The sequence below is a fragment of the Cetorhinus maximus genome, chromosome 6 (assembly GCF_964194155.1).
Source record: "Cetorhinus maximus chromosome 6, sCetMax3.hap1.1, whole genome shotgun sequence".
NCBI classification, from domain to species: domain Eukaryota; kingdom Metazoa; phylum Chordata; class Chondrichthyes; order Lamniformes; family Cetorhinidae; genus Cetorhinus; species Cetorhinus maximus.
Genome location: NC_135884.1, coordinates 12,174,508 through 12,188,605, shown reverse-complemented (window position 1 = coordinate 12,188,605; position 14,098 = coordinate 12,174,508). Strand labels below are relative to the sequence as shown.

The 14,098-nt window shown below is 45.0% G+C and overlaps 1 protein-coding gene across 2 annotated transcripts in view; it reads left to right on the top strand.

Annotated features, from left to right (window-relative positions):
- Positions 1–14,098, top strand: part of uba1 (ubiquitin-like modifier activating enzyme 1) — a 254,790-nt gene that overhangs the window by 109,075 nt on the left and 131,617 nt on the right. For both annotated transcript variants that reach the window (XM_078543185.1, XM_078543186.1), the window contains exon 18: positions 2,459–2,533. In XM_078543185.1, the coding sequence (XP_078399311.1) occupies positions 2,459–2,533 (75 nt within the window). The remainder of the gene's footprint in view (positions 1–2,458; positions 2,534–14,098) is intronic.

Here is a 14,098-nt window from a genome sequence, read left to right as displayed (position 1 = left end):
TTCAATCAGCTCCCAAGTCCCTTATTCTAGTATAACATACATTGGAATGTTCACCAGCACCATTAACATTTGGATTTCCATTTATCTCAATAGTAAAATGTATTTTGACACTCCATAGCACGATTCTACTGCAAACTCAAGCGTACAGGCTTTTTACATGCATCAGTATTGACTCTTCTAGGGCATTTGATTAGCTTTCTTGTTACAATTCATTTTGGCCTGAATCTTGTAGGTGGCCTTGTAACAAATAATCATCTTGTACAATGAAATCAATCTGAGGTCAGAGTTAATGATCAATCCACCTTAATTAGCCTGTGGGAGATTTGCCACAGCCTTTAGACCTAACCAGTTAAAGGGAAAGTTCCAACACTCCCCTGATGCTCAATTGGTTAAGGCAGCAAGCAGCTGAGTCCCACCATCCAGGAGGGTCGCAGGCTCGCTGTCCAGCCCACACTGAGATCACATCTCACGCGGGCCGACGCTACAGTCTCAAAGTCCCAAGGCTGGAGAAAATTGTCCACGGTTCGTTCACATTGCTGATCATCATCATCCTGTGACTGCTGGAAGTGTGTACCTGTGGTCCACTGGGTGGGAACGGTATCGGGCAACGTTATGATGCCCCCTGTAGTCGAATAGCCAGTCTGCTCTCATTATCTAGACTTGTGTACAAAAGATGGTTCTTGAGGCAAGGCACTGGAGGACAGCCAGCACCCATCAAAGATCCCAGACAGCAGGCAGCTTCTTATTTAATTGTCCATGCTGCATTCCTGCAACTCATTTCAATCCACAAACACCTCAAAAGTTTTCCACTTACTGAGAACAGCAGTGGTTTTGCTTGGGAGAGATTTGGACCTTTTTTGTCAGAAGTGATGATGGTGTTAAACTGCTTGTTTCCATGCCTGGAGCCTCAGGGCTATTGACGTTGAAAACATCACCTACCAGACTTCGTAAGAATTCACTTTGTCAGTGATTTTTCCCACCCCCACCCCTACATTTCAACAGTGGTGACTCTTCGAAAGTACTTCATTGGCTGCAGAGTGCTTTGGGAGGTTGCGAAATGCACTGTATAAATGCAAGTTCTTCCTTTTAACGCCCAAATAAAACTTGTTTCGGCCACTCGTGTCTCTTCTGGAGTTGCAGTCTCTGTTTTGTGTGGCAGCAATGTGAATTTGTCAAGACTTACCTGCTCACCCTTGCTGTTAAGTAGTTAATAGCAGCAACCAGATATGTGGTTGCAACTTGCAACTTGTCTCTACTTTAGTGACGGAATGGTAAGATTTGGTCCTGAGGCCTAAATATCAAAGACGTGACCTGTGTTTTCAAATATAAAGCCCTGGATTTTCATCCTCGAGGTGGGTAGCGGGAGTTGGGAAAGTTTTCAGCTCGCCTCAGCAGAAAGTGCCAGGAAAATAGTGAATTTTCATTCTGGGGGAGGGGGTGAGGGTGGACTGCAGTCAGACCAGCCAATCCAGGAAAAGTTCAGAGGCAGCCACAGGGGCTGCGAGGTGCCGAGGCGGGCTGCTCAAAAGACAAGGTCCCAGTTACAATAAAGTAAGCCCCCCCAGTCCCATCATCCCTCACACCCCCACACACAATCCCCATGCCTCCCACTGACCCTATATGGCACCTCATGCCTGCCCATGCCAAGGTATGCCCCCCATCCACACCCTATGGCTCCTCATGCTTGCCCATGCACCCACTATACACTGTATAGAACCAATGACACCGAAAGTGATAGAACTCCTTTTTCATTAGAGGCGCAATAAAAATTGTGCAATTGACAGAAGAGATCAGAGAGCCAGATCTTCACCCAAGCAATGTTTTCCCAGGGGCTCAGCCATTTTAACAGTCTAATGGATTTCTGAGCTTTCTGCAACCTAAAAACATTTATTTACACAAGGTAGAGGTTTCAAGTACTTGCAGTTTCTGCTATTGATATATCAATGGGCCTGGATGATTGGCACTTTTATTGACATATAGTAAAAAGGTGTTTTTTTTTTAAGTAGTGAGGGGTGATGTGGCTAGAGGGGCGTACTTTATTATAACTGTGACCTTGCCTTTAAACAGCCCACCTTGGCACCCAGCAGGCCCTGTGGCTGCCTCTGACCTTTTCCCGGATTGGCTGGCCTGACTGCAGTCCACGCTCACTCCGTCCCCAGAATGAAAATCCACTATTTTCCTGGCACTGAGGCAGGCAGGAGCTTAGGGTGCAGGGTTATGTCCCGGACTATCCCGCACCCTCAAAAGGCAAAATGGGAAACCTCAGAAATAGGGTCTGGAATCCCGGAATCGGATCGTGGCTGCCATTTTCACCCCTCCACAGATTCTCCTAACTTCGTGAAAATCCAGCCCCAAAGTGTTAAAAGCTTGAAGTTATCCCTTATACAATAGTGCTTTGTTTGGATTGAGCTCATCTGTGCTGGACTTCAACCTGATAAAATTCCTAATCTTCTTCCAGGTTACATCTTCAGGAGTTCCTTTCTGGTCGGGTTCAAAGAGATGTCCTCATCCTCTGGAATTTGATCCCAACAATGTAAGTGCTAACTCTCACATATCCAGTCCATCTCTGTATGATGCTTTGTTAGGACAAGGGAATAATTTAAGAAACGGATTGTGACTCTATTTCTCTGAGGACACTATTGAGCTTTCAAGGTGAATGATGAATGGGTAGTTTTTTTACTTACCATAAATTGTGGCGTATAAATCAACTGGCGTATAAGACGACCCCATTTTTCCGACCCCAGAAGTCATGTTTTTGCTTATACTTGGCATATAAGTCAACCTCCTTTTCAGCCATGACATTCCATACTCACATTAGTAGTCAACCTCAAATTCTGTCCCCACAGATGCATGTTTTACTTACCGGTACCTTATAGCTGGTTGTAAAGGATCAAGCAGGCAATACGGACTGTATTGCGATGGTGCGTGGGAGTTTAAGAAATGCCCATTCTTTGCACTGGACGCATATGACATTTCAAAATGGCGATTACCCACACCCATGGCGGCGTTTCACTTCTATACTTGCCTTATAAGTTAACCTCCCCCATTCTGGAGGGATTTTTTTGAGGCTCCCAAGGTTGAATTATACTCCGACATCCATGGTATAAAGTTGGGTAGGAGCTGAGCTGGAAGAAACTCCAGTAGTGAGGCGGCATGAGGTACCGATACACAGAGAGGTGTGAGCTCCTCATAGCCAGTTTACTATTTCAACCAGGTCATTACAGGAAGATAAAATACTTTTAGGAGGGATAAAGGGAACAGTTAGAGGGCAAAAATGTTGCATTGATGGCGTGGTCAGAGATCACCATTGCCACCCTGTTGACTGCTGCCATCTGAACTGGAGGCTGGTGGGATTGTGGGCCTAATAATAATATTAATCAAGTGGAGTTTGGTGGGATACCCATTGTTCATTAAACATTAGCTCGATTGTCTATAGCCGAGAGTGTTTCCACAGGAAAGGGCCACCTCAATGATCTGACCTCTGGGCCGTTGATGACCATGTGTGCAGTGTGAATGTTGTGCTTTTCCTCGAGATTGAATGTCAGTCCACTGTTGGGTTCTCACGACTCTCAAAAGGCCAGATGTCAATGATTTGTTCACAAAGGAAATCCTGTGCCAAGTAATCCTGAGCCTTGTGCTGCTGTTTCATGAAGATATTCAAACACAACCCACCCCCAAAACCTTGGTTCTAATGCCACCATTTTGGGTGGGGTGAGGGGTGGGGGGGGGGGTACATAGAAGAGCGGTGGGGGGAGGGGGTGTGGGGGGCACAGGGGGTGCGTTCAGAGGGAAAGGTTTACTGCATTATTGCAGATGTGGCATGTTGTAGCACATCGATACACCCCCCCCACCCGCCTCATTGTGCACTTTTCCACAGGCAGAGAGAGAAACCTGCCATTTGTGTTACCGTGGCAACGGCACCCCTGTTAACTGGTTCATGTTTTCAGCTGCGGCAAAGCTCGAGGCCTTCCAGGAAGTGTGACCTTTGGTGCATTTAAACTGACTTCTACCTGATATCCTCCACATATTGTTCCATCCACACTCTAGCTTCCTGTTTAACTCCAGGACCCACGTTAAATCCCAGGGTTTGTGAATGGAGATGAAGGAGCAGCAACATAAACACATTGCATTTCCAAAATCCAAACCAGCGGAGTTACAGTTTTCGACGGGCTGCGAAAGGGATTTAACCCAACAGCAAAGTGCAGCAGGAGCATTCAGCAAACAAAATAGTGGAGGGAAGCTGAAAACCTGCCAGTATTGCGTCACCTTTCACTCTTGCAAGACTGCAGAATGCTTTTTTTTAAAAAGTTCCTTGATTCCATCCGTGTACTCCAGTTCAAAATGGCAATCGCCAGGAAGTTAGTGGGGTGTAGGGGGGGCGACAATACCGAGGTCAGGTTCTTGTATTTCCTTGAGTACACAGAAGATTGAGGGGTGATGTGAAACCGTGAGGTGATGCATTTTGCTCGCAAGAGTGAGGAGAGCCAGCACGTACTAAAGTGATATGAATTTTAAAACTGGAGCAGGATGTCCAGTTTTGCACACCGCACTCTAGGGAGAACACGCAGGCTTTGGAGAGGGTACAGAAGAGATTGACTCGAATGGTTCCAGGGATGAGGGTTTACGGCTACGTGGATAGACTGGAGAAACTGGGGTTGTTCTCCTTCGAGCAGAGAAGGCGAACGAGGAAATTTGATAGAGGCGCTTAAAAATTACGAAGGGTTCAGATACAGTAAATGAAGAGAATTTTTTTCCAATAGCTGAAGGGGTCGATAACAGCATAGATTTAAGGTGATTGATGAGAAAACGCTGAGGTGACATGAGGGAATTTTATTTTCCTCGGGAGTTGGGAATGTTTGGTTGGGAGTTGGAATGTTAGCATGGTGGATACAGATTCAACTGGATAAACACTTGAAGGAGAAAATTTGTAGGGCTTTAGGAAAAGAGAGGGGAATGGGACTAACTGTATTGCTCTCAAAAGGGCCTACACAGATTGAATGGGTCACTCCCGGTGCTGTATTATTCTTCGATTAGGCTTAAAAATGAATGGTGCTGAACTTCTGACCTTATGATGGAAGGAAGGTCAAGCGTAATCATGGACTAACCCAATGGAAGTCCATGGTTGCCAACGCAACACCCTCTTAGGGCATGGTACCAGGAGGAGGAGGAGGATTTGGGTTAATGTGTTTGGCCCTAGCATCCTTGTACAAGAAAAGAGAAAATCAGATAGGCTTCTGACTCCTGATCAGTATCTGAGAAAGTAATCTTATTGAAAGTGTCTACCTGTGAATGTTGGGTAAGGACAAGTGTAGGCTTGGCTGGTGTTGAATATCCTATTTACACTCAGTATTCAGGCCACTGGGTAAAGCATCAGCAAACACCTGTGCCAGTACCTGTGATATGTGACAAGATCGTCATCAATACAGGGTAATATCTGCAATGACGGGGGAAAATTATACAGTGAAGAACCAAAAGCGGAGACTAGCAATGGCCGATGAGACAGATGTCCAAAAAATAATTGAAGTTCAGATGGGTGCTTGTCATAAGGACACATGAGACAGTGGTTCTCAGTTGAGTGCTATAGTGTGGGAAATTGGCATGTTCGCACCTCCCTGTGTTGCAGACATGTGCCCATGCCAACCCGTCACAAAATACTTGCCAGTATGCAAGGTGACTCCACAGCTTATCAGTAAAAAGGCAGTGATTGGCATAAATTACCCTCTCTGTACTGCAGTAGATAGACCCTATCTGTCTATCCTTTCACCTTTCATGCCCAGGAAAGGCATGTCCTATTCATAACTTTTAAAACATGAAATTTACTCAGTGTGGAATATTCTGGGACTGACTTTTCTTTTAAAAATAGAAAATAAAATGCTGCAAAAGATGGCCATCATCTGACTTGGCCTTTGGGTTCAAAAACTGCCACTGTCTCAGAAGAACACATTCCAGACTTTAAAAATGTCACTACCCATCTCCTGAGACCATCCGAAAGTTATTTCCTGACTTGAATAGGTCATTCTGAAACAAAGATGGTGATTGTCTCAACCTCCCCAGGGTGAATGCAAACAATAACAGATTGCGGCTCATCAACTTAAGCCCTACCTTATATTTGGTAAAAAGGGGACTCTGAGAAGCCACATGGTAAGGCAGCCATGTTGGTCCCCCTTATTAAATCTTTAAGTGCTGTCTGAAAAAGACAGAGCAGCAGCAGAAAGGGCAGCAATACATATGCCTTAAGAACTGGAGTCTGCAACATTGTAAGGTCTCCAAACCTGTTCACTTTCAAGTCCGCCAATATAGCAAACTAACCTGCTGGTATTGAGAGTATAAGTAACCAGCTTTGTAAACTGAAGAAAGCCCATCTCTTCAAGAGAATCCAACAACAGCTCTGATATATGGCTTCAGCGATTGAATTCACCTAGACTATAATTCAGGGGTGAAAACATATTCTTCATCAGGCCTGCAAACACGTGTTTCCCAAGTCAAGCCAATCATGTGAATTATGAACTATTCTTTTGTCTATAACTCAAAAAAATTCACTTTTGTCTTTAACCTTACTTTTCCAGAGAGAGCGAGGGAGTGAGTATGAGTGTGTGAGTGTGTCGGGGTGAGCATGTGAAGAAACAATCCTCTTCATTTAAACCCATAAAAAGCTTGCTGCTAGTTATTCAAATTGTCCACACACTCTGGGGTAAAAAAGAAACACACACGTGAACACACACTCTTCCTCTCAAAAGCTTACTGATGTCAGACAGTAGAGAACGGAACAGGGTTTGCAGTAGCTCTCTCTCACCCTGTCGTAACATATCCATAAGACAACATAACCAAACTTTTAAGATTAAAAAGCTCCATTTAGCTAATGATACCAATTCAACATGTTTGTTGTGGTGTGCTGGCATAACGCATTGGTAACTATGGGAGTGACGCCAAGGAATTCATGCTTGTGACATCTCTTACAAGTTCTGTTTCTGACCCTGCCATTAGTTAGTGAAGGCCAATCGATTAGCGGGAACGGAAAGGTAGAAGAGATGCAACCCAAGTCTTTATGATAACAATATAAGAAACAGGAGCAGTAGGCCATTCAGCCCCTCAAGCCTTCCCTGCCATTCAGTAAGATCATGGCTGCTCTGAATATAGCCTTACTTCCACTTTTCAGCCTGCCCCTGATAACCCTTGACTCCCTTGTCAATCAAAAACCTGTCTAATGTTACTGAGAAGCATGGATAACATAGATCCACAGATGATGCAAGTGTACTAGTTAACCTGGAATGTGTGCACAGAAATATCAAATGTGAGAATAAAACCAACAGAAAAAAAGTTATGGTGGAAATGTGGAATCCATTTGTACCAAAAATAATTGTCAATTAATTCCTTCATAAAGAGTGAATCTTGATAGGAATGGGATTAGAGGCTATTGGGACAAATTCAGATGGAGACAATCAAATACTCCAAGGAACACAGTGGTTCCTGTGTTGTGGGAACTGTGGAACTATCTGCAGAGGAAAACTGGACTTGAAGGATATTCGGGACATTCTCCAGAGGAAACTCCCTCAGGAGATTAATTGATTGGACTCCATGGAGTACATTGTGCAAGGTCCACTGAACCAACAGTCTCATTGGGTCGGTGGCCATTTATTATCCCATGCCTCCTTTTTTTCCTGTATGGGGCAGTCGCGGGAGGATTCCATTTGGAGTGCTTGCAGAGTGGAAATTAGTTAAAATTTACGACAGAGGGTGAGTCGGAGCGGAATGGAAGAGTCAGGACCCGGCAACAGTCATTCTTAAAGGGATCAGAAAAGGGAGATGGCTGTTATACCTTGTGGAAGTTCAGACATTAGTCCTAAATTCATTCACTTTGGGGATCCCCTAAGTTGGAATCTTTAGAATTATCCAGAGTAGCTCAGTAAATGAGAACAACTAAAGTAAAATTATAGAGGGAATGTTTAGGAGATACTTCACCATGATGGGAATTAACCACAAAGTTCCCTTTTCATTCTCTACACCACTTGAGTGTATCAGTCCAGAATTCAGCTGCTCATTATAGCTATGCAGATAATTGGGCAGGATTATGGAATTGGAGTAGATCATTACAGTTGAACAGGTACAAGCTCAATGAGGCAAATGGATTCCTTCTGTGCAGTAATTTCTGCCGCATTATTACATATAACACTGTCATTCCTCCAAATATTATTGATGGGAATAGTAGGACTGTCACTATCAGTTACAGACAGGAGTGTGCTAGTGCGTCACTGTCCCCCTCTTCCTTCAATCCAAATACACACACATGACAATCCAAAAGTACGAGTTCAAATCCCACCTTCACAGATTCACAGAATCACAGTGCAGAAGAGGCCCTTCGGCCCATCAAGTCTGCACCGACACGTGAGAAACACCTGACCTACCTACCTAATCCCATTTACCAGCACTTGGCCCATTGCCCTGGATGTTATGACGTGCCAAGTGCTCATCCAGGTACTTTTTAAAGGATGTGAGGCAACCCGCCTCCACCACCCTCCCAGGCAGCTCATTGCAGACCATCACCACCCTCTGGATAAAAGTTTTTCCTCACATCCCCCCTAAACCTCCTGCCCCTCACCTTGAACTTGTGTCTCCTCGTGACTGACCCTTCAACTATGGGGAACAGCTGCTCCCTATCCACCCTGTCCATGCGCATCCCTCATAATCTTGTACACCTCGATTAGGCCGCCTCTCAGTCTTCTCTGCTTCAATGAAAACAACACAAGTCTATCCAACCTCTCTTCACAACTTAAATGTTTCATCCCAGGCAACATCCTGGTGAATCACCTCTGCATCCTCTCCAGTGCAATCACATCCTTCCTATAATGTGGTGCCCAGAACTGCACACAGTACTCCAGCTATGGCCTCACCAAGGTTCTATACAACTCCAACATGACCTCCCTACTTTTGTAATCTATGCCTTGATTAAGAAAGGCAAGTGTCCCATATGCCTTTTTCACCACCCCACTAACATGCCCCTCCGCCTTCAGGGATCTATGGATACACACGCCAAGGTCCCTTTGTTCCTCAGAACTTCCTAGTGTCATGCCGTGCATTGAATACTTCCTTGTCAAATTACTGCTTCCAAAGTGTATCACCTCACACTTTTCAGGGTTAAATTCCATCTGCCATTTATCTGTCCATTTGACCAAACCATCTATATCTTCCTGTAGCCCAAGACACTCAACCTCATTGTTAACCACCTGGCCAATCTTTGTGTCATCCACAAGCTTATTAATTCTACTCCCACATAGTCATCTATATCATTTATATAAATGACAAATAATAGGGGACCCAGCACAGATCCCTGTGGTACACCACTGGACACTGGCTTCCAATCACTAAAGCAGCCTTCTGTCATCACCCTCTGTCTCCTACAACTAAGCCAATTTTGAATCCACCTTATCAAATTACCCTATATCCCATGTGCATTTGCCTTCTTTATAAGTCTCCCATGTGGGACCTTGTCAAAGGCCTTGCTGAAATCCATATAAACTACATCAACTACACTACCCTCATCTACACACCTGGTCACCTCCTCAAAAAATTCAATCAAATTTGTTAGGCATGACCTCCCTCTGACAAAGCCATGCTGACTATCCCTGATCAAACCTTGCTTATCCAAGTGGAGATAGATTCTCTCCTTCAGAATAGTTTCCCCACCACTGACATGAGACTCACTGGTCTGTAATTCCCTGGCTTATCTCTACAACCCTTCTTAAATAGCAGAACCACATTAGCTGTTCTCCAGTCCTCTGGCACCTCCCCTGTGGCCAGAGAGGAATTAAAGATTTGGGTCAGAGCCCCTGCGATCTCCTCCCTTGCCTCCCAGCCTACCAACACCTCCAATACCTTGTCACTCCCTATATCAATTTGCTCAAGAAACTCGCAGTCTCTCTCCCCGAGTTCCATAACTTCATCCTCATTCTCTTAGGTGAAGACAGATGTGATGTATTCGTTCAACACTTTACTGATTTCCTCTGGCTCCACCCATAGATTGCCCCCTTGGCCCCTAATGGGCCCTACTCTTTCCCTGGTTATCCTCTTCCCATTGATATACTTAGAGAATATCTTGGGATTTTCCCTACTTTTACCAGCCAGAGCTTTCTCATATCCCCTCTTTGCTCTCCTAATTGCTTTCTCAAGCTCCACCCTGCACTTTCTGTACTCCATTAATGCCTCCGCTGATTTGCTCCCCTTGTACCTGCTAAAAGCCTCTCTTTTCCTTCTCATCGTATCCTGAATATCTCTGGTCATCCATGGTTCTCTAGGCTTGTTACTCCTTCCTATCACCCTAGAGGGAACATGTTGAGCCTGTACCCTCCCCATTTCCCTTTTGAATGCCCCCCACTGCTCTTCTGCAGATTTCCCCACAAGTAGCTGTTCCCAGTCTACCTCGGCCAGATCCTGCCTTATTTTACTATAATCCGCTCTCCCCAAATCCAAAACATTTTTTTGCAACTTGTCTATTTCTTTGTCCATAACAAGCTTAAATTGTACCATGTTGTGGTCACTATCACTAAAATGATCCCCCACCACCACCTCAGCCACCTGTCCAGCTTCATTCCCCAGAATTAGGTCCAGCACTGCGCTGTCCCTTGTTGGACCCTCTACATATTGACCTAAAAAGTTCTCCTGTATACATTTCAAGAAATCCACTCCATCCAAGCCCTTAACACTATGCCTATCCCAATTAATGTTGGGAAAGTTGAAATCACCTAACATAATTACCCTATTGTTATTGTTTTTACACACCTCCGCAAATTGTGCACATATTTGCTCCTCAATTTCCCGCTGACTTTCTGGGGGTCTATAATAAACACCTAACAATGTGGCTGCCCCTGTTTTATTCCTAAGCTCTATCCACAAAGCTTCATTCGATGCCCCCTCCAAGATATCATCTCCCCTTACTGCAGTAACTGACTCCTTAACTAAAAATGGAATGCTTCCTCCTCTTTTACCCCCTCCCCTGTCTCACCTGAAGATTCTATATCCTTGAATGTTGAGCGGCTAATCCTGCCCCTCCCTCAACCACGTCTCAGTGATGGCTACTATATCACAATTCCACATGTCAATCTTCACCATTAACTCATCCGTTTTACCTGTAATACTCCTGGCATTAAAATAGAGGCCACCCAGCCTTGCCTTACTCCCTTGAAACTTAATGCAGCTGTACTCCCTCTGACTTGATTGTTTTACTGTATTATGACATGTCCCTATTCTGCTAACATTCTGTGTCCCCTCCCCCTGCCGAATTAGTTTAAACTCCTCCCAACAGCACTAGCAAACCCGCCCACAAGGATGTTGGTCTCGCTCTGATTCAGATGTAGACCATCCCGCTTGTACAGGTCCCACCTTCCCCAGAAACCAACTCTTAAGCCACGTATTCCTCTGCGCTATTCTCCTATTTCTGTGCTCGCTAGCACGTGGCACTGGGAGTAATCCAGAGATTACAACCCGCTTTTTAGTCTACTGCCTAACTCCCTGAATTCTTGATGCAAGACCTCATCCCTCTTTCTACCTATGTCATTGGTACCAACATGTACCATGACCTCTGTCTTATCACCCTCCCCCTTCAGGATGCCCTGCAGCTGTTCAGTGACATCCCGGACTCTGGCACCAGGGAGGCAACACACCATCCTGGAGTCACGTTGACGGCCACAGTAGCGCCTATCTGTTCCCCTGACTATGGAATCCCCTATTACTATTGCTCTTCCTCTCTTCCTCCCCTCCTGTACAGACAGGCTGCTTATGGTGCTAGAAGCTTGGCTCTGTCTGCACTCCCTGGAGGAACCAGTGCCCTCATCAACCTCCAAAATGGAATACCGATTTGTGAGCGGGACCCCAGGGGACTCCTGAACTACCTGCCTGTTTCTCTTGGACTGCCTGGCTGTCACCCATTCCCTTCCTTCAAGTCCCTTCAGCTGCGGTGTGACCACCTCTGTAAACGTGCTATCCACGATGCTCTCAGACTCGCGGATGCTCCACAGTGTCCCCAGCCGTTGTTCCAGCTCTAAAACCCGAGCTTCCAGGAGCTGCAGCTGGACACACTTCCTGCACACATGCTGATCCCAGGCACTGGAAATGTTCCCAGATTCCCACGTGGAGCGCACCACATCTTTGAGCTCTCCTGCCATGACTTATCCCTTTAAATTAAACCTTTTAAATCAATTACTCTAGGGCCCTTCCTTCCTGAATCTCATTACTGTAGAGTATACAAACTATAACCCACAAAAATACCTTAACCTATAAGCAATAAAAGTGGTAAATACTTACCCAACCTTACCCACTACTTACCAGTCATTCCTCTCCCTTGTAGCCTCTACCGCTGCAGCAGGGCAAGACCACTCTCTGAAGATATAAGAAGTTGGATAGCAAAGAAAAAATGCAAAGAGCACCTCTTCCCCTCTGCACCGAATTCCCACTGTGCACCAAATTGCCAATACCCACACTCACTCTGGCTGTGTCTCACTAAGGATGAGGTCTCTCCCCTGCTCTTGTGCAAGTTGTAAAATTTAATTCCTAAATCTGGTAATTTATGGGTAAATACTATCGATGTTCATGTAGGAATCAGCCAAATTAGTTAAAGGAAAAACTCAACTGATTTACTACTTGCTTTTCAGGGAAAATAAACTATACCCAGTCTGGGTCTACAGGTGACTGTAGTCCCACAGGACCGGGTTGTCTCTTTGGCCTGAATTTTTCAGGCGGCGGGTGGGCGAGTGAAAGAGCGCAGCAATCTCCGGGGCACGGAGCTACCTCAGGGAGATCAAGTTACTAATAAACCTTTTTCAGAAATAAAGTTTAAAAATTATTTAAACATGCCCCAGCTCATGTGACAGTGTCACATGAACTGGGACATGTTTGAGAATGTCGCAAAATTTATCAAATTATTTTTATAAAACCTTCAGGAAACCTCATTCCGCCAGTGGATGAGGTTCCTTGAAAAACGCGGAGGCTGCTTGGGCTCTTCGCCTGCCCGCCAACCTTAAGGTTGGGTGGGCAGCATTGTTAGTGAGCTTAATTACTTTGTTAACGGCCTTAACAGGCCGTTGACAGTTCGGCGGGCGCGCAGCCAAGTCCGGCACGCACCCGCCAAACGAAAGATCAAGATGACGTCTGGACACACGCCCGACGTCATCTCGCATCATTTTACACATCGGCATGTCGGGCCCGCCCCTGCACGCCAACAGCAATATTCTGGCCTTTGTTGTCTGAAGCTGCCCGAGTTGTCGGAGCAAGCGACAGGCAAACCAGGGAGAGGACTTTAAGTCCCAACGTTGCCAGTGCTGCCACATCTTGAAATAAGTTTTCAGAAATATGTGAACAGCAGCTTTGCTGCAGTGAATGTTTTATAGAAAATATGCTAAAAGCAGACAAAAGCAAAACCCACGCAGTATTGCATTTTTTTAAAAAAAAGATTTGCACCATTCCACCATTTTTGTTTTTTTTTTAAATCAAAACATGGGCTCAGAATCAAAACCAGCCAAATAGGAACTGGTCATTACAGGAAGATGTACTAGTTATGTCTTCAATCTCTTGCCCCGTCACAGATATCGTACACTTCAATTTTCAAACTTTTCATTTATCAAATCCAAACTTTGAAGCGGAACGAACTCCACGGCGTGGAAAGAGGACAGGATTAGAAATGCTTCTTTCTCTGCCCCCAGTTTGTGGATTTTGGTTTGCGTCTAAGCTGTGTTTCTCTGTGTGGTTGCCTTTCACCTTTGCGTGAACTAGAATGAGAACTGCCAGTCAGATGTGACTGGATGTGGATTTTACTGCATTGCAGTTCTCAAAAACTACATCCAGCCAAGCAGAACAACTTACGTGAGGATTGACAGTAAGAAGCAAAACTGATCAATAATAGCAGTTACTGTAAAGCAAGCCGTGTGTGGGTTCAACTGTTTGGACACTAACTAATAATCCACCTTGACAGGAAATTTGCCTTGTTTGAAAATCAAACCACCTCTATTTCTCAATAAGGATTGAGTCATTTGTCCACTCTGTATAAGTTGTAATGGGTCTAACATTGCAGAATCACATATGCCTGTTCATACTTGTTGGCGATTGCAAAGGG